At 41.2% G+C, this 19,714-nt stretch overlaps 1 protein-coding gene across 1 annotated transcript in view; it reads left to right on the top strand.

Annotated features, from left to right (window-relative positions):
- PCSK1 (proprotein convertase subtilisin/kexin type 1) overlaps window positions 1-10,356 on the top strand; it is a 28,586-nt gene extending 18,230 nt beyond the window's left edge. The window contains 6 exon segments of the mRNA XM_017735327.1: window positions 1-23; window positions 980-1,213; window positions 2,370-2,527; window positions 3,970-4,103; window positions 5,640-5,801; window positions 7,286-10,356. The exon segment at window positions 1-23 is cut by the window's left edge and continues 3 nt beyond it. Of these exon segments, the coding sequence (XP_017590816.1) occupies window positions 1-23; window positions 980-1,213; window positions 2,370-2,527; window positions 3,970-4,103; window positions 5,640-5,801; window positions 7,286-7,648 (1,074 nt within the window). The 3' untranslated portion in view covers window positions 7,649-10,356.
- Window positions 10,357-19,714: the final 9,358 nt, after the last annotated feature.

Raw genomic sequence — 19,714 nt, 5'->3', positions numbered from 1 at the left:
TTTGCTCTAGCACTGGAAGCAAAGTAAGACATCAGAAAATTACCTTTGTAACTCCTCTCTCTCAGTCATCTCACCACCTTCCCCAAAACGCCTGTTTTAAGTGGCACCACCTCATGCTGCATCTCCCCTTTTTGTCAGTCAGACTTGGTCAGGCTGATGACAAAAAATAAGCAGCTGTTCACCCCAACTCCTTCCTAGAAGAGCAAAACAAATGTGAGTAACTCATGATGACTGAGGAATATTTTGTGTATTGGCAACAGGTTTTACTGATTTCTGGTCAAATGCACTTAAAATTGAGGGTGCACACGGATTCAGGAGAATGTGATTTGAAGACAACAGGCTGCAGGAGTTTAAACTAAGCCTCAGCCAACTCAGAAAAGATTTTCTGCCAATGATGAGGCATAAAAGGGAAGGTGCCCAAGCTTATCTGTCAGAGCAGGCAGGGAGCAGCCGGGTTCAGATCCTATAGGGCAGGTAGTCAGAGTTTAGGACTTGGGAAAGGTAAGAAAGGACAGGACAATGGCTTTTTCACAGAAAGCATTTTAGGCAGTAGTGCATAGGTTTAATAACTTGGATGGTGTGGATTCAGCTCCATTTTCTTCTGCACACCCCTTTGGTGACACGAGTGAAGACTCTTAGATAATTTAAAGGGTAGACTAAATCACAGACGGAATCAAATACTCAGTTTTCAATGTCTAGGTCCTACAAAGACTGGTGGGAAATTCTAGTGTAGCTAGCTAACTTTAAATGCCTGACTAGTTTTGGAGGATTGGACTCTACTCTTGCTGGAGACCTGTTCTTCATGGACACAGAAATCTTGTCTGCTTGGAGAAGTATTGTGAGGATAACTGGAACATGATATGTGTTTTAAAACAGTGGGATGCCATACACATTTGAAGTGTGTTCTGTTTCAGTCTAATAATTGATAGAAAATGGTAGATAGCCTTGAAGAAACTAACCAGGCACATTTTCTCAACAGCCCAGATCTAACATGGAGGGATATGCAGCACTTGGTGGTGTGGACCTCAGAATATGATCCACTGGCTGGAAATCCAGGATGGAAAAAAAATGGAGCAGGACTGATGGTCAACAGCCGATTTGGGTTTGGGCTACTCAACGCCAATGCATTGGTGGATTTAGCTGATCCCAAGAGATGGAAAAGTGTACCAGAAAAGAGAGAGTGTATTGTCAAAGACAAGAGCTTTGAACCCAGGTAAGGGTTTGCATCAGCAGTTACCAAGCTGGTGTCTATTGTAATAAAGCCTGAAGAATCATTCACAGATTGCTCTGAACGAGACTAAGGGACTTCTTTTGATTCATTTAGTTTTGCTTAACTGTATTCCCGAGAGGCAGGCAACCAGCATTTGCTTCTTGGTTTGTTTTTTTTAATGTAAGACTGATGGAAATTACTAGCATGAAGTCTTAACAAAGACTAAGATTATTACGTCTGCTTGTGCAGACTGTGTATGAAAGGATGATACCGTGAGGCTGAGCCCAATCAGCAAAGCTGTGAATTTCTAGACAACCATCAGAAGACAGATAAAAAGATACTGATGTCTCACAAGAATTAAAAATATATATATATCTGTAATGGGTCTTAGCAATTATTCTCTTGTGACAGGCTTGTATATGTTGAAATCAAGGTGATATATTGAGCTTGAGTCATGTCTGTAGCATTTCTCTTATGAAACACAAGTGTCTCAAAGGCTCACCGAAAAGTCTTACCAGCCACATGCCCACAGAATAGTGGGCCTGAACAGACAGATTAATTATCATTAGTCACTGAGCTGATTAATCAATAAAGATATCTAGACTCTTTTTGTCTCCACATGTTCACATGTGGATACTTATCCAGAAAAAATTATCTACTTCAAAGGCTGAAATTATACCATGTGAATGCACCAAAGGTCTGTCTGCAGAAATATATTGCAGTGTTTTGAAGTCACTGCTTGCTTACCTTATTAATTATGCTATTTTACCATCAAATTGGTTTTATGGGCTCTGTCTTTTTCACAGAAAGTTGACCCACTACTGATGTATGCCATACTTGCTGTTTATGTATTTTTATTGCAGTCCTGTACATTACATTATAGAAAAAAAGATCCTATGATCCTGAGTTAAGAATTATTTATGTGGAGAGTTAGATACCCATTTTCTTCAGAAGTAATGGGAATTGTGCAGAGAAAGCTATGCAGAGTCTCTCTCTGCACAGATCATGAACAGAAGACATTACCTTTTTTTTTTGTTGAGCTGGCATTGACTCTTCCTTTCTTATCATTCTGCACGGCTGTTAAACGTGTCATTCACACATCATGACCCAGAATCAAAAGTTCCAGTGAGTAACCAAAGAAATACTGCAATTTTAACAGATTATTAAGAGCAAATGAAGAAGTCATCATTGAAATTCCCACAAAAGCCTGTGAGGGTCAAGAGAACTCCATTGCATCTCTGGAGCACGTGCAGCTCGAGGCAACAATTGAGTATTCCCGAAGAGGTGATCTTCATGTCACTCTGGTTTCTCCATCAGGTGAGGGAGGCAAAGACACACTTTCTTTGTGTTACTGTAGTGTGTAACATTTACTTCATGATAAAAATGTGGTTTTCAGTGCTTAAAGAGAGCTAAATATATTATTGGACAAATCCAATGTGAGGATAAAGCACCCTGGGAACTATAGAGACCCATCTTCAACCTTCACCCATTCTGGGTTATTTTTTTGAAAAGAGGTTTGAAAATCATACTTCAAAAAATGAAGACACAGAACGTTTTCACAGAGGCAACAGGACCTATGAAAACTCAGGGTTCCTGGCAGACAACAAATTATAGATCAATAATTCTTATCAGACTTCCTGTAATTTAGCCGACTAATGGGAAACGAGGGATATCTGATTCCTTAGGTTTCATTTCATGCATCTTCCCATTGGTGTATTAAAAAAACCCAAAGTGTTTCTGTTAGGCATCTTAGTACAGCTATACTAAATGAGCTAGAATATGGCAAGCTGTCTTGACAATGCCCTGAAAAAACACAGTAAGACAAAAAAAAAAAAGACTTAGCATAAACAACTAAGAGTAAAGTCTGTTAAATCAACTGGTATTAATAGGAAAAAAAAGACAAACTTTCAGATATGAATTTGAACATCAGGCTGATCTAATTTTTCTATTTATAGGTAGCAGTCATCAAGTACTGCTGCCTCCACTGCAGTATCATTTTGCTTTCATGGTTAAATTGCTTTTCCCTTGTTCCTTGCTGCTTTTATACTTTCCTGCAACACATTAGTAGCAAATGTATGTCATTCCTTTTCTATATTTATGGTGTTACCTTTAAATATATTTGTAAATTGTGACAAGGCTCCTTGGGGCTTCACTTTTCCTTATTAAGTAAATATTGCTCCCTTGTTTTTTCCTTAAATGAAAAAAAGCCAAACAAATTTCCTCCTAAGAAGTAGAATCTCTTTTGCTGCAGAACTGCTTTGTGAGCTGCAGCATTTTTTTAATAATAACAATGCAAATGCTTTTCACACTGTCAAAGGACGAGGCTGTAAAAATTTACATCCACTCGCCAAAAAAAACCCCAAACCAGTGATGAAATCACGATAAGGCCGTGGTTTCATAATACTGCATGAGCTGGTCTGCCTTCAAAACTTCCATTTCAGAAGTTTCTTGAGCAGCTCATCGGTGGAAAAGACTGGTTGTGCCTGACACCTTCTCCTTATGCTTCTTTTATGTGTATTCACTACCTTTTTGTGCTAGAACACTGAACAAGATGTACCTTCTTGGTGTGACCTAACAGCTAGTGTGCTCCTAAATACTGCTGTAAAAATAATTACAGGAGCCACTGCTAAAGGAGCCGCTGCTGAATAGTGTATTTTCCAGGTCACCTCTGCTCCAGGCAGTGTGCAAGCTGAGAAATGTGAAAATCTGGGAGCAGGCAGTGTATGGACAGTCACAGGGTTTATCTTGCACCCACACAGGGACCAGCACTGTCTTACTGGCTGAGAGAGAGAGAGACAAATCTCCCAATGGCTTCAAGAACTGGGACTTCATGTCTGTCCACACATGGGGGGAAAATCCAACAGGCACCTGGATTTTAAGAATTACTGATATGGTAAGTATGCCTGTATGCTAAGTAGCTGTGTTTGGGAGCTAACACAGATAAAATGATCACTCATCACTACAAAGCATGTTGAACAATGAGCCTGCTCATTAAGCAAGCTAAATGAAGGGGTATTTAAGATACCCAGCTGGGCTGAAGATTAAAGAAGAAAAATAAGAGTCACATTTTCGTGTTCTTTACCTAAATTCAAAGCACCTCTCTCACGTCATTGACATGTACCTGTCAAAAAAATTTCATGCCTGTGTTTTTCAGACATACATCACTGAAACGAATCACTTAATAAAGTTTTCTTTATTAGTGGAGATTCATGGAGAGAAATAAGCAATCAAATTACATATGGTTAACTGGAAATTTTTTCTGCAGAAAAGAACACAGCTTAGATCTAGGCTTCTCATGGTCCATGTGCAGTTTTCATTAACTGAAAACATTTTGAATTAATGATTTTTGGGGGGATCTCAGTGACCTATTCTGATGTATACATTTCCCTAATTTCTCTCTGAGAATACTTACTGCTGAACAATGTTTAAGGATTAAAGCCAACTAGTTTACAGATACAAAATAAATCAGTTTACTAAAGCCACCTGGGGATATGGATTACAACAGCAAGACACCAGAATTAAGTTGCTTGGTAGGCAGCTGAAAAATAATTCCCTTCGAAGAGAGGGTGATCAAGCTCACTCATTTCATTGAAGTTGTCTGTTAATAAGCTTGTCCTTAGGGGTCAGATCTTGCCAGAAACTGAAAGCTTCCTGTTAGACACTGAGACTCCAGCCCCTGCTGGCATCAAATTGTAAACAGGAGGGTATTGCCAAGAGCTGAGCAGATGGATACAGCACTAGGAGTAAATATTACTATCAGCAGTCTAGTTTTAATGCTGCAGGCTTATAGATAATCCCATGGTTACAGATACCCTGCTCTTTGAAAGCATTTTTGTGGAACAAAGTTAAGAGAATTTCATTTGTAAATTAGCTCTCATTTCAGGTTTCCTCCCCCTGTTGGTTTTTGTGTTTTCTGTACTTGTCCCTTCCACTTTCTACTTCTGAACCACTGCCACCAAAATTTATAAATAAACATTTGCTGCCCTCTTCCACACACTGCATTTCAGATTGCTGTTGTACACCACGTAATAGTAAAGAATAGTATTTCACATTATCATTTCTAATGGTAATTTTAATAAGGAAATTACCAAGGAATGGCCTAGTGAACAAATTCTATAATGCAAAATACTACTTCAGTAACTTCTAGCATTATGACAAAATTCCACTGATGCTTACACAATGAATTAATAATTATATTACATCCAAATGTGAATATTTGGAGCGGTTAAGCTATTGTATTAAATCCCATATTCTGATATACTCTGTCTCCACTAAATCTGGGGCTCTTGTGCTTATGAATCATACTCTATAGGTAGGTATTGAAAGCCTGATAATTTTTTTTGGGCGCTTCTGTGTACTTCGCATTCAAGTGGCTTTTTTCATCTTTTATGTCCTGAGAACCTATTCTGATGCCACGCTTGTTTTTCAGTCCAGACGAATACAAAACGAGGGAAGGATTGTAAACTGGAAATTGATTTTGCATGGCACTGCTACCCAGCCTGAACACATGAAGCAGCCACGTGTGTATACATCCTACAATGCTGTGCAGAATGACAGACGAGGAGTGGAGAAGATGACGGATCTTGTAGAGGTAGAGTTATATTACATTTATTCCTTACCTGTTTTTCAGTTTATAAGAAAATTGTTGGGGTTTTTTTTGCCTAGTAAGAAGACACATATTCATTTTGTATTAATTTTATCTAACCCCTGATTGGTTTTGAGTGTATATTGTAATTTTGCTCATGTCGACAACTGGTATTTTTATTAGTCTCTGTTTTCAAATTGCAAAATATAAGGGGTTTAGGATGATAACAGGAAATTGCCCCTAAAGCAAGGAACTCTATGGCCAATGCAGTTTCGTGGTAGAAGGAGGGAGGAAGACACCTCTGACAGACACACAAAATTTATGTAATTCTACCGAGAACAAGTGTCACATCCCAAAGGAACTGTGCCTGCTGGAGTGTTTCCAGGGAGTTTGAAAGGAATTTCAGGAACAAAGAGCTTGACAAAAGTCAGGGACTCATTAATTCAAAAGGTTTGGCTCGGTGGATCTGTTGCTGCCAGATCCTTTATCACCCCCTGTTTACCCTGCAGATAACAGTGCTCTAAAAATACAAGGCAGAGTGACCCTGGGTTTCAGGATGCAGAGAAGGGTAGTAATGTACAATTTCATAGTGCTTGATTACGTCAACAGCTTCAGAAAATAATCCCATCACATCAAATTGTCTCCCCATTAAGTAATTAGGACATCCATAAAGCACAGAGAGTTTAACCTTCCTCAGACAGGTTATGAAAGGTGGGCGTGATAACAGTCTATAAATCCATTACATAAATATCCACAGGTCTGGCAGCCACAGGCAAGAAAAAAAAATTGGAAAAATGTAAAAGTGGATTCAACAGGTTCTGTAGGAGAAAATGGGTGGACATGGTAAAAAATACATGAAGAAAAAATGAGTGTTCAGTTAGAAATACAGTTCTAGGTTAAATGAGGAAGCTCTGCAGGCATATACTAGCAATGAAACAAGATCATGCCTCTCACCAACTGCTCTGTGGATCTGTGTTTGGGATTGGTCTTCCAAGGTCTCCTAGATATGTTATGGCCACCCGTTAGCCATACTTCACTGTCTTTTCCTCAGGTGAGATCATCTACAGAGAAGGATGGAAACAGTGGTTCAGCCCTTTTCCTAAGCGGACAAGGCACAATCAGAGCAGCCATCACCACTGCATATATGTTTCCTTCATTTAGACTGCTGTGTCCTGTGGCACAACCAGAAATGTCTCTTAAGACTGGGACAAATACTGGTACAAAATGACGTGTTGTATCCAGCCAATGTGGAATCTGAATTTATAACTGCCGATATTGTGGGGGGATTTCATATTTTATACAGTATAGTCCATTTGATAGTTTGTTTTGGTTGATAATGGTCTGGTTGTTTTCTAGATGCCCAAGTGGCTCCTTGAATGATACAATAACATTTGCCCACACATAGATGGAGATCACCAACCAGAGCAAACACTAATCCAGTCAGTCTTTCATTGACGCCTGATCTTTTTTCATGCTAATCTGTGTTCTAGGACCACACAACACTGGAGAGCCTGAGTGAAAAACCCAAGGCCACAGAAGACACCAGCACCAGCAGTGACAAAGCAGAAGATAAAATCCCATCAGAGGCCATGCTGCATTTGCTGCAAAGTGCTTTTAGCAGACAGATGGATCAGAAGCAACTGCCAAAGAAGACTGCAAGTGAGAAGTTAAATATTCCATACGAACACTTCTACCAAGCCCTCAAAAAATTGAACAAGCCCTCCCAGTTGAGAGGCTCAGAAGAAAGTCTGTACAGTGACTACGTTGATCTTTTTTACAATGCCAAACCTTACAAGCATAGAGATGATAGACTGCTGCAAGCGTTGGTTGATATCATAAATGAAGGAAATTAACTGTAGGGTATGGCACTGAGTTGGAAATATTCGTTCTCCCCACCTGTAGTTTTTTTTCCAAAGTCTGTGTATGCTCTAGTTGTGTGACTGCTGCTTTGATTGCTTCATATTTAATACAAATATCAAGGAAGGAAAAAAACGGGTGTGAGGGGATAAGGCAGGAAAATTACACTTTTTAGTATTATCTTTTTTCAAAGCCTTTCTTCAGAGTAGATTTGCCCCCTCAGGCATGAAATGCAATAGTACTCCCCTGAAAACCCTAATACTCTATTTTAAACAATTTTCACATTACTTATTCTTCCACCCTCTTCACTTAAGCATGCAGTAGGATTCAAAACCTGAATCATTAAGCAGTTTTGAACCAAACTGCCAAAGCTATGGGGATATATTCTCATCCATGGATTTGTCGTGAATATTGCAGTCTCTGTTATATTTGTCATTTTTCCGATTTAATACTTGCAGCCAGTACTGCTTCTGTCACAGGTGTTTTGTTCCTTCTCCAAACAATGCTCCCTCACCCTTCTGTTCTCCTGTAAAGGAACATCTGGGAGGCTGGGGTTGGACTGGGGCATCACTGAATGCTGATGAAGTTATTCACAATTTAGACTACAGACAGACACACACTAATAAAAAAGAGCCCCCAGCAAGGCATCCCACACCATGGGATGGCATTCTCTCCACCTGGCTTGGACCTACCTAAGTGAAGTGCCTGAAATATGAGCCTGGTCTTTCTAGGCCGTATGTGTTTAATGAGGACAAAGTCTCCTAGAGAGAGCACTTCAGAGCACTTGGCTTTCTTTCCACCGGTTATGAATCAGCTGACAGAGTACTGATCTACTTGTGTTAATTGTATGAGCTTTGGGCTCCAACCTCTTACCTGTGGAGCCTCAGTTAGGTCTCTAAAGTAGTATAGCTGCCCTTCTGAGAGGCCTACATCTGCAAGTAGTTAGGCCAAGTAGAACAGAAAGGGGAGCTGTTGCAGAAAAGTCCACCAAAAACTGTAAAATTCCCAAAACATCTAGGAAGAAAAGGCAAAATTGTTCAAGATTTAAAAAAAAAATACTGTAATAAGGGTGGGCATGGAATGTGGAGTAGAAGGATGAGGATGAGGCAGAGGTGGCTGTCAGAAAGCAACTAGGGTGAGCAACACCCTAACATTAGCAGTTTTCCATACATACCTCTTTAAAGAGAGCCAAAATGATATATTATTTTGCTTCTAAGGATTGGGGGAAAAAAAAAAAAAAAGCCATGTTGGATGCTCAGAAAAGCTAGGGGATCTAGAACAAGGAAATGAAGATTCCCAGGGGATAGTTAGCTCATTGAAGTGCTAAAGAAAATTGAAAAAATTGCTGACTGCTTTTCACTTTTCTTCCTCTTGTTTACTGTTGAAATGTGTTTTGCAGATGCTCTAGAAATATTTGATTAGATTCTCCTTCACTGTCTATTCCTTAAAATGATGCAAGAGTCTCTAAGACAGGAATTTTACACTTTGCTAACAATCTATCAGTTCAAATAAAATTTTTTCTCACTTCACACTAAATTCTGTAATTTAAAGGTAAATCTATTTTCTGTAACTAATTAAGTCTTCTGTGTAAAAAAAGGACTTCTCTAAAGACAACCTTGAAAATTGTCTTACCAAATGTAAGATTTAAAAATCATTCTTTGTGGTGGCTTTATGCCTTTCTTGGGCTTAGTCTGCCTTTTTGCCAATTGTAAGAATTCTTCAATATTTTTCTAGCCAATAGTTGAAGGATAACATCTCTATTATTGAATGTCTCTTGTATTGAATCCTTCCCTCTCTACTAAGAAATTTGCTTAGGAAGAGAAGTCATTAAAAAAAAAAAAAAAGATCCCTGCAAGTGGTGCAGATCAGAAAGCTCTGCCTTTGCTGTCCTTTCCACACAAAAGCTTTCTGGCAATGCATAACTAATGAACAAGCAAACCATGAAAATTTCTAACTGCTGCTATTACAGAATGAGAGCACTTACTTTCGCTAATATTTAATTTTCAGAATAGACTCATCTGATGAGGTAAGGGCCACTTTTAGTCCCGTGCTAAGAGGCTGGTTCCCTCAGATGACAACAAATGTAGGCAGTCCTCATTCAGGTATGTTACAGTGAGGAAAGTACTAACAACACTCCATCAGGCCTTGAAAGAAATTTTCAGGTTAAAAGGGTGGGAAACAAAAGACCCTCCTTTGTTTTAAGATCCATTCCTATGCTGTAGCCAAAGTTTCAACAGAGGACAAGTTTAAAATCTCTCTTTTGAATGTTTCCAACCCAGATCAGCTTGTACAGGAGTAAATTATTTTTATCGTTAGTCCTTCCTTGGTGCCTGTGTGGGTTTTGTGAAAAATGTAAAAGTTGAAAAAAAAAAAGTTTTCTCTCAGAATTTTAAATTATATTTTCTTTACAAGTATTTATAATATAGCAAAGATTTTATTGAACAGACAGAATTTTAAAAGGCATAATAAATTATATTGAAGAACCAGATTTTTTCTTGAGAAAGAGACAATTTCATCCAATAAAGGTATTTTTTAAAAGGCATGTTACAACAGCAACTGCAACATGTATGTGATGTGATGTTAAAATTTGTCTACTAGTAGCATAATACAATGTGTTAGCAGAGCTCAGTGTGTGGTCTTAACATTTGTGAAGAAAACAGTAAGATAAAGTCAAGCTATTGAATTAAAAGAAACGGGAAATTGAGTTTAGAATGAAAAATAATGTCTTGGGGAAATAACCAGGGGTTGGGTGGAAAAAAATGTGAAATGTATCAAAAATGAGGGCTTTCAAGGGATTTCTTCACCAGTAACACTCACTTGTTCCCTTCTCACAGCTGCAGCAAGTAAGATTTGAAGTGGACATCACCGACAGTAGCAGTTTCTGTAATTCAGACAGTTAAAAAAATTCTGCCTATCTAATACACAGATGCACTAAAACGCAATAACGGAGCAGAAAGAGTCAGGGAGTGAAGGTAAACACATGGGTCGTCACTTCCTTGCATGAAAACAGTTGAAATATGTGTTGTTCCCTCTAGCACTACTCACGTTTCAAGCCAGCAGAGAAACAAGCCCTTACACCCCTATACACCGGAAATAGTGTAACCAACTACCTCTCAATTACAAAATCTGCTTGTCAAATGCCCTAAGGATAATTAAAACACTTTAAATGTGCTTTCAATGGATGCATTCCCATAGCAGAAATACTTATAGTAAATGTACATAGAAAATGGATTTCTGAAGCAGCATTAAAAAAAAAAAAAGAGGGAAATCTCAGTCTAAATTAGAGCAAACTACCTAGCTTCCACACTAAACAATGGTTTTTTCTCTCAGGTTGGCTGGGTTTTGAAATGCTGCATTTGAACTGTCTACCTTCATCCTCTTTGAGTTATCCACGCAGAGTTTCTGGTTAATCCCATCTTGTAACTCCAAAATTGTTAATTCAGTTTTCAAATGAAGCATCCTTTTTCTTACTTCTCCCTCTCCTCTTCACTCTGAAAACAATCATAAGCATTTTCAGTAAATAGAAGGCTACTTTAAGAGAGAAAAGAGGGGGTCTTACAAATAAAATGCTAGCTCTAATATTTATTATTGCATTATCTTAGTGTCAGAGATTAAAAGAGGACGTGGTCTGTTTGTTAAAAGAGTACATTCAAGGGTCGGGGAAACACCTGATTGTTGCTTTTTTTGTGTGCAGATTACACAGTGACAATCACAATTAACTCATTGTGCATCAGAGCAACAAGAACTGTAATGTCCCTGAGAGTCGCCTTCTGCAACATTAAGCCAGCCTCTGCCACTGCAGTTTTCCAAACATTACAAACCTAAGGAAAGTTGGCATCTGAGTTAGTTCACCTCTGAAAATAATTATAGATGAAAAAATACAGGGAAAAAAAAGAGATTTATTATACAAGACAGAGTACCTGCACAGCCTAAACCCTTTCTGTTTGATCAAGTATTTAGTTTCGAGAAGTCTATTTTCAAAGCTCTGAGGAGCCATTCCGTTTGCAAGAGTGTTTTAGAAAACTCTAGAAATGTGTATTTCATTTGGAATCAATTGACTATCTAATATTTCTAACTGCAGACTGAAAAGGTTCAAACTTCAACCTCACTAGGCACTAATAAAGATAATTTCTGTAAACATTCTTCTATTTAATTACACAAGTACCCATTAAAAAATATCACTTCTCCTACTGCAATGTGTGAAAATATTGTAACCAGAAACAAGGAGAAATTTTACTTCCAGCAATGCAGTAAATGCCTACTGGAAAAAAAACCAGATCTAATATGTTCCAAGTTCCACTAAGATACCAGAGAAAAATAAATAGATAATATGCGAAAATGAGTGGTTATCAGGAAAATATATCTTAATGGTTGTATCATTTCAGCTATTTGACTGCCTCAAATCAAATGTAGCTAAGCATATACCTGTTTGACTACGGTCACATTATCAGCCAATGTTTCAAACCATAAACATGCAGCATAATGCAGTGCCATATATTCTGATAAGGAAATGCACTTAGGACCAGGGACGTGCAGCTCTGGGTGTGCTGCTGCACGAAGGGCTCATGTGAAACAGATCTATAAAGACTGGACAAAGAGGAGAGCCCTATGCCAGCCCCATTAGACACAGAGAATAAATCCCCTCTTCAGAATAATGATGGAGCGATGCAGAGCGTCACAAACATCCAGGATGTCAAGACAAAGTTCAGTTTCACAGTTCAACAGGAAGCTCAGCTACTTCCATCCTAATTCACTGTTCATGAGAGACATGCTAAAAACTGAGGATTTAGAAAGAACTCTCAGCTATGAGTTTCTCCTCTCTTACACTCTATTTCTGGTACCCCACTTCAGAGAGGTGCACCATCCTTGAATGAAACTTTTCTGAAAATACCAGTAGACATTAAAAACACTGCCTCATCTGTGATTTCAGGCATCAGGCTGTCTGAATGAAGTTCATTTCTTACACTTTTACATAGAAGAAATACACACAAGTGTACATGACTCCATGTAAAGTCTCTTTGACAGTAGAATGTAGCAACTCTTAGCAGGGACATCAAGAAGGAAGAAGCTGCAGCACTAATTTGCTAAAAGAAAGTTTAAAGCTAAATTTCAGCTTGGATTTTCCATCATAGTAGTATTAATAGTGCATGTTGTTTTAGAGTGGGACAGAAGAGGAAGGGAAATTTGCTTGTTTGGCAATCCATTTAGCAACCGGGGGTGAAGAATTTGCCGAAGATTTTGCCAAAGAATTCTGTGTTTCTACAATTGCACTAATGGAGAAATAACTCTACTCTTGTAATGCAAAAGATAGCCATAACTCTGTAGGGGGCTTTGAACAATTTAGAGAGTTAAATATTTCTGGTCTTGTAACAAACCAGCGTGTATTGGGCTCTGCAAATGCTGGATCTTGGGTGTCTAGAAAAAACATTGCAGTCAAAATTCCTTCGAGACTTTGAGCATCAAATTTGAAGCTTTTTAGGAAGGGGCATTCATAATACCTTGAATATTTATTTATATTTACTTTAAAATTAATAGACATAGTCCCCTTTAGAGCATCTATAAGTTCCAGAGGTCATTCTGAGTCACACTACAGAGGAGACTGACTGTCTCCAGGTCAATGTAGCAGCTCAGTTGTGAATCATGCTCCTTGTTCAGGCACTGAATTTATGTGTCTAACGTTAGACAGTGTTATCGTTCTCATGTCTTCCCCCCTCTTACTCTCAGGATGGTGCTGAGCTGTGCTGAGCCCACATTTTGTAAAGCTGAGCTGAAGCTCTTGCCCATGTGTTCAGACAATGGAGCACTCCAGCCCACTGATGTCTGCAGAAAATTTGCAGGGATCTCCCTTTGCTGACCAAGATTGTCCTCTGCAATTGGATTGTTCTCTTTCCTCAACCCCCAGACTTGAGAAAAATCAATTCAGAAAACAAAAGGCATTCTTTGCTTTAGCGAGTTGTTTAAACACAGGCTGCATGTGATGTAAAACCATTAAACCTACGCTTAATCTTATTTACTTGCTTAAATCACTCTCCTGTCCTGTTTAAGTGCATATATGGGATCAAGTACCTCCCTGAGCACTTGGCTGAATCAGAAAGGATTGCTCCTGCATGGTATTTCTGCACACAACGAGGGGATATGATGCTAAAGTTCTACTCAGTTATTGCAAATACCCCCTTGCAATCCTATCTTGAGTGTGTGAGTCATGCCTGGATTTCCATACACTGTGCCACCAAGTCTCATGAGCTGCTTACATTGCTTCGTACTGGGTTTCAACCTGGCATGGTGAATCACCTGCCCTCCGGCAAATGCGTGCAAAACCTTCTTTATTAGGGAAACAACATTTGCAGAGCCCCTAACAGGCCTCATACATTTAGAGAACTTCCTTCCATGCGGGATAGCTTCATGTCCTTAATAAACACATCAGGTGTTCAGGTATTTCACACCTGTGTGACCCTACTCTTCTTGGGAAGCTCAGGGAATGCTCTTCATTTATAAGAAGCTAGACCATGTGTAGTGTATTAAAACAATCTTTATTTTCATATTATGGGGCTGTACACATGCATCGACATCGAATAACAGTCAGAAGACAGATGCTTTGTTATGGATTTTGAGTAACTCTGCAATGCTCACTCTGAATGCGTTCACATACCCGAGAGATGAAACAGATGAAAATTATTTGAGTTGGGTGTTATTCCACAGCAATTGAAAAGAAAGACATGGCAGGTTGGAAACAGAGCCGGGCAGGAAGGAATGCATTTTGTGCATGTTGTGCTTTTCCATTCTCTTTATTCGAGCAGCTCTCAGTTACAGTACCCTGGCTTCAAATGACAAATTTTAGAGATCTTCCTGCTGCTGATGAGTCAGATATGGTTTGTTTTGTGACAGAATTAATTGCTTTCTTGATCTCTCATGTCTCTCTTTCCTATCAGAACTCTAATTAAAAAATCCAAAGCCCAGCATTTCCAGCTATTCAAGGTTCATCAGCTTCGCAGCTTGTGTTAATGAGCTCAGTTCTTTGAATTCACCCCTGCAATTTTATACTAGCTGAGAGCCTAAGCCATTATCCATTTTTAGGAACAGTCATCAACATGTACTTACCTTTAGAGATGATCAGAGTTTACTCTTCTCAGAGAAGCTAATGGCAATTTCCTCAGCTCAGTTTGCTGCACTGCTCAAAAACCCTTCAGATACCTATCAGAAGCATGACCACCATACACCATTCTTGCTAATGGAAGGGTCTGTCTTTACAGAAACTTTTAAAGGAAGCAGAGGGAAGGAGGGGACAACTTCCCTCAGCTTTCAGTGGCATCGGAGAAGTTAAATCCCTTCAGATATATTTTAAAACCCAGCCTATATTGCAGCTCCCTCATGCATGGATTTACAACTGTGATTATGCATTAAACTACTTGAATATTATCATCTTCTGCTAGCTCAAAGTCAAGGCTCAGCCTCCAAATGTCTTGTGTTTGCATCTGCAGTACGTGCAGTCATACAATTAGTTTCTCTGTGTGTGGGAGTAAGAGTGGAAGAGGAAGAGATTTGATTTACTGCACTGCATGTAGCATTGCACCTGATGTCTAGATCACCCTGCCCCACCATCTCCTCCTTTCCTGAGTCACAAGTGGAGCTCAGGCACTTTGTTTTCATCAAGCAATACTGCCATCCCTCAGTAATAACCAAATCATGAAAAAGAGTTAACATGCTCATGGGATTTAGACATTTAAAAACAACAAGGATTTATCTTCATGGAGGCAAGCCCTTTGCCCTCAACCTTCTTGGCCTTCACCCTCAGTGAAGGGCATTTTTGGTGGAGTGAAATTAATGACACAACACAGTATATCTCACACATTTTATTCTCATTGCCATCACTTGGATCTACACATGGTTTGCATGATTTGCAGGTCCCATAACACATGAGAATATACTGGTTCTCTTGAAAGTACCAAAGGAGACTCCAGACAGTAGCTAGCCTGAAAAAAAAAAGATATACTCAGGACCAGAAAGCTGTAAATCAGCCAAGAGCTGTTAGATTTGAAACAGAACTACCCAGCCTGAAGGTAGTGGTCATTGTTCTCTAGAATTACCAATATCATACACAAACAAGCATGGATATATCTCTACATAAATCAGTAGAAACCTTACAAAGGTAGGTATCACTAACTGCTCTCGAGTAGCATTAATTTTCCTTCGGTGACAATGCTCCACATTTTTTTGTAGACAGCAAATGGAGTGCCAGAGCCCTCCTGTTCCAGCAGCTGTCATGGTTTTTAATTTTTTCCAGCCCACAGGTGGCCAGGAGAAAGATAATAGAATTATCGAATCATGCTGAGTTGAAAGGGGCCCATCAGGACCATCGAGTCCAAGCCCTGGTCCTGTGCAGGACACCCTAAGAGTCACACCATGTGTCTGAGCGTTGTCCAAATGCTTCCTGAACTCTGTCAGCTTTGGTGCCATGACCACTGCCCTGGGGAGCCTGTTCCAGGGCCCAACCACCCTCTGGGGAAAAACCTTTCCTGATATCCAAACTAAACGTTCCCCGGCCCAACTTCAGGCCATTTCCTGAAGTCCTGTCACTGGTCTCAGAGAGTGACCAGATTGGTACCTGTCCCTCCACTGCTCTTTGTGAGGATGTTGAAGCCCCAGAGAGGTCTCCCCTCAGTCTCCTCCAGCTGAACAGACCAAGTGCCCTCAGCCGCTCCGCATAGGGCTTCACCTCTAGGCCCTTCACCATGCTCATGGCATCCTTTGGATGCTCTCTGACAGTTTAATATCATTTTTATATTGTGAGGCCCCAAACTACACACAATGTTCCAGGTGAGGCTGCTCCAGCCCAGGGCAGAGCAGGACAATTCCTCCCTGGCCTGGCTGGCCATGCTGGGCCTGGTGCCCCCAGGACAGGGATGTCCCTCCTGGATCCAGAGCACTGCTGGCTCATGTCCAGCTGGCCATCAACCAGGGCCCCCAGAACTATCCCAGGGGCAGAATCCAGCACTTTCCCTTGTTGAACTTCACACAATTGGTGATTGCGCAGCCCTTAAATTTGTCAAGGTCTCTCTGCAGGGCCTCTCTGCTTCTGAGGCAGTCAACAGCTGCTCCCAGCTTAATGCTGTTGTCAAACTTAGTATTCCTTCTAGTTCTTCATTCAAATCATTTACAAAGATGTTGAAGAGAACCTGCCCTAAGATGGAGCCCTGCAAAACCCCACTAGTGACAGGTCACCAGTCTGATGTTACCCGATTCTTTATAACTCTTCCCAGCCCATAAGCCAGCTGCTCACCCATCTCATGATGTGTTTATCCAGCTGTGGGATGAACATTTTGTCCAGAAGGGTCCTGGGAAAGACAGTATGGAAAACTCTGCTGAAGTCCAAAGAGATTACATCGGTTGGCTTCCCTTGATCCAGTAGGTGGGTTATCTTGTTGTAAAATGAAATCAGGTTTGATAAGCAGGACTTTCCCCTCATAAAGCCATGCTGGCTGTGACTGATGACTGTGTTGCCCTTCAGGTGTTTTTCAATACCTCCCAGACAATCTTATCCATTATTTTACCAGTCAGTGAAATGAGACCGACAGGCCTGTTGTTTCTGGGGTCCTCTTTCTTGCCCTTCCCGAAAATCAGAGCAATGTTCACTGGCTTCCAGTCGTCTGGGACCTCTCCAGTTCCTGACTGGTCACAAGTCATTGAGAGAGGCTTTGCAATGACATCAGCATCTGAGAATTCTCAGACAAATCCCATCAGGCTCCACAGATCTGTAGGGATCCAGCTGGAGCAGCCGGTCCCACAGAAGGGTCAGCTGGGAGTTAATTATTCTTGCAGCTGTGGTCTTCCAGCTGAGGGCTCTGAGACTCCCATGGTCCATCATCAGTGTTGAAGACAGCAGTAACGAATGTGTAAAACACCTCTGCCTTGTCTGTGTCCCTGTTGGCAAGGTGACCGTCCTCATATTCCATCCTGGAATGGGGCAGTGTTATTTCTACATTGTCTTTTGTCATTAATATATTTGAAAAAATTCTTTTTAGATGAGTACTAGCACTTCAGGTAACCAGAAAAATAACACAGGTGGGGAAGGATCACCTTTTGTTTGCCCTGGAGAGGGGAAGGTAGAGTCATCTTCTGATACATCTCATGTTTAACAGCTTGCTGTGCCATTGGTGTGACTACTGTTCAAAAACCTTCTGATCTGGGGTAATGCTTGGCATACCCTAAGTACTGCTGCTGACAAATAGGGTTGCCCAGAAGCCCCTCAGCCAGATTAAAAGGTTATACTTGATTTTTTTAGCTTCAGGTAATACATGAATTCCCAGCACTGTTTTTCTCTGCTCGATAAAACTCTGGCTTTATCCTGATAAACACTCTCCGAACCAGATGAAGCTGGCTGCAGGAGACAGCTGGCAGACAGGATTTGTGTGACAGTCCCTGCACTGAGCAGACCAGAGCTGGAGCAAAATGAAGCAAGAAGAAGAGTGAAAAGGGTCCAAGAGACCTGCAAGGAGGAACAAGGAACTCCTGTCATTATGCAAGAGTAAACAGGAAATACACAGGAGACGAAAGCAGACCACTTGGAATGAACATAAAGAGGTTGTCAGAGTAAGTAGAAATGAGACAAGAAAGGCCAAGGCCCATTTGGAATTAAAACTGGCCAAGGATGTCAGCAACACTCTGAAATTCAATAAGGGCAAGTGCAGGGTCCTGCACCTGGGCAGGAATAACCCCAAGCAGCAGCACAGGCCTGGGTGATCTGCTGGAACATGGCTCTGCAGAGAAGGACCTGGAGGTCCTGGAGGACAAACAGCTGTCCCCGAGCCAGCGGGTGTCCTGGGCACAAGGAGGCCAATGGGATCCTGGGGTGCACTCAGAAGGGCATTGCCAGCAGGTCAAGGAGGGATCCTGCCCCTCTGCCCAGCCCTGGGAGGCACCTCTGGAGCGCTGTGCCAGCTCTGGGCTCTTTGCAAGGCTGGGAGCAGAGAGGGGTTAAACCACCTTCAGAGGAGCCAGATGGAAAATCAGCAGTGTTCAAATACTGATTAAAGAGATTTTATAAAAACAATCAAGCTGTTTTTCCCTGTGTCTGAGCCCCGTTACCCCTGTGAGGGAGGGTTCTGAGCAGGGCCCAGGCTCTGCTCTGTGGGGCCCAGCAATGGCACCAGAGCAATGGGCAGGAACTGATGCCTGGGAAACTCCCTCTGAACATGAGGAAGAACTTCTTCCCTGTGCAGGGACCAAGCACTGAGCAGATTGCCAGGAGAGGCTGTGGAGTCTCCCTCACTGGGGATATTGCAGAACCCTCTGGACACAATCCTGTGCCCTGTGTTCTGGGATGGCCTTGCTTGAGAAGGGAGGTGGGACCAGATGAGTCACTGTTGTCCCTTCCAACCTGACCCATCTTGTGATTCTGTGATTCTGTGAACGACTTGCTTTCTTCTGCTGTAAACAGAAAGGATGCAAGCATTGCTGGGAGCTGCCAGCTTCCAGAGCTCCTTCTCCCTGGATGCTGCTCAGCAACTTCCTTGACACAAGTCTGCTTTCTGCTCAGGATGAGCAGAGAAGCCCACATCCCAGTGCTGCCCAGACACAGAATAATCCTCACTGCCTTTGCTGCTCCTCTGCAACAACACTCTGCAGTTTTGAACAGACAGGTCCCTCCACTGGGGGGATTTTATAGGTTTTCTCTTTCATTAAAATTTACTGAGTGGTCTTATATTCTGAAATGTGGGAATTTCCATGTGCACTATGGCCCAGATACTTTGGAAAGGGTCCCATCTTCCTTAGTCAACAGGCAAAGCTGTGGTTCTAGTGTTCTCAGCTGCCTTTTGCTTTCCTATGCCTCCTTCCTCTGCCAGTGATGGATGTGCCTCCCCATCACCTTTTCCAAGCCATGCCTTTCCCAATCTGTGCTACTGCAGTGAAGCTGCAGCACTTGCAGGCTTTTCCGGGAGATCGAGCCACCCAGCTCCTTTCCCACCGCTTTTATTGCTCTTGTCTGAATTCTGGCAGCAGCAGGGACATGCAGGGCAGGGCAGCTGAGCACAGTGGTGGGAATTAATTCCCAGTATGGTGCCAGG

This window comes from Corvus brachyrhynchos, unplaced genomic scaffold (genome assembly GCF_000691975.1).
Source record: "Corvus brachyrhynchos isolate BGI_N302 unplaced genomic scaffold, ASM69197v1 scaffold22, whole genome shotgun sequence".
Classification (NCBI taxonomy): Eukaryota; Metazoa; Chordata; class Aves; order Passeriformes; family Corvidae; genus Corvus; species Corvus brachyrhynchos.
The sequence above is the reverse complement of the archived record's forward strand: the minus strand, read 5'-3'. Positions and strand labels throughout refer to the sequence as shown.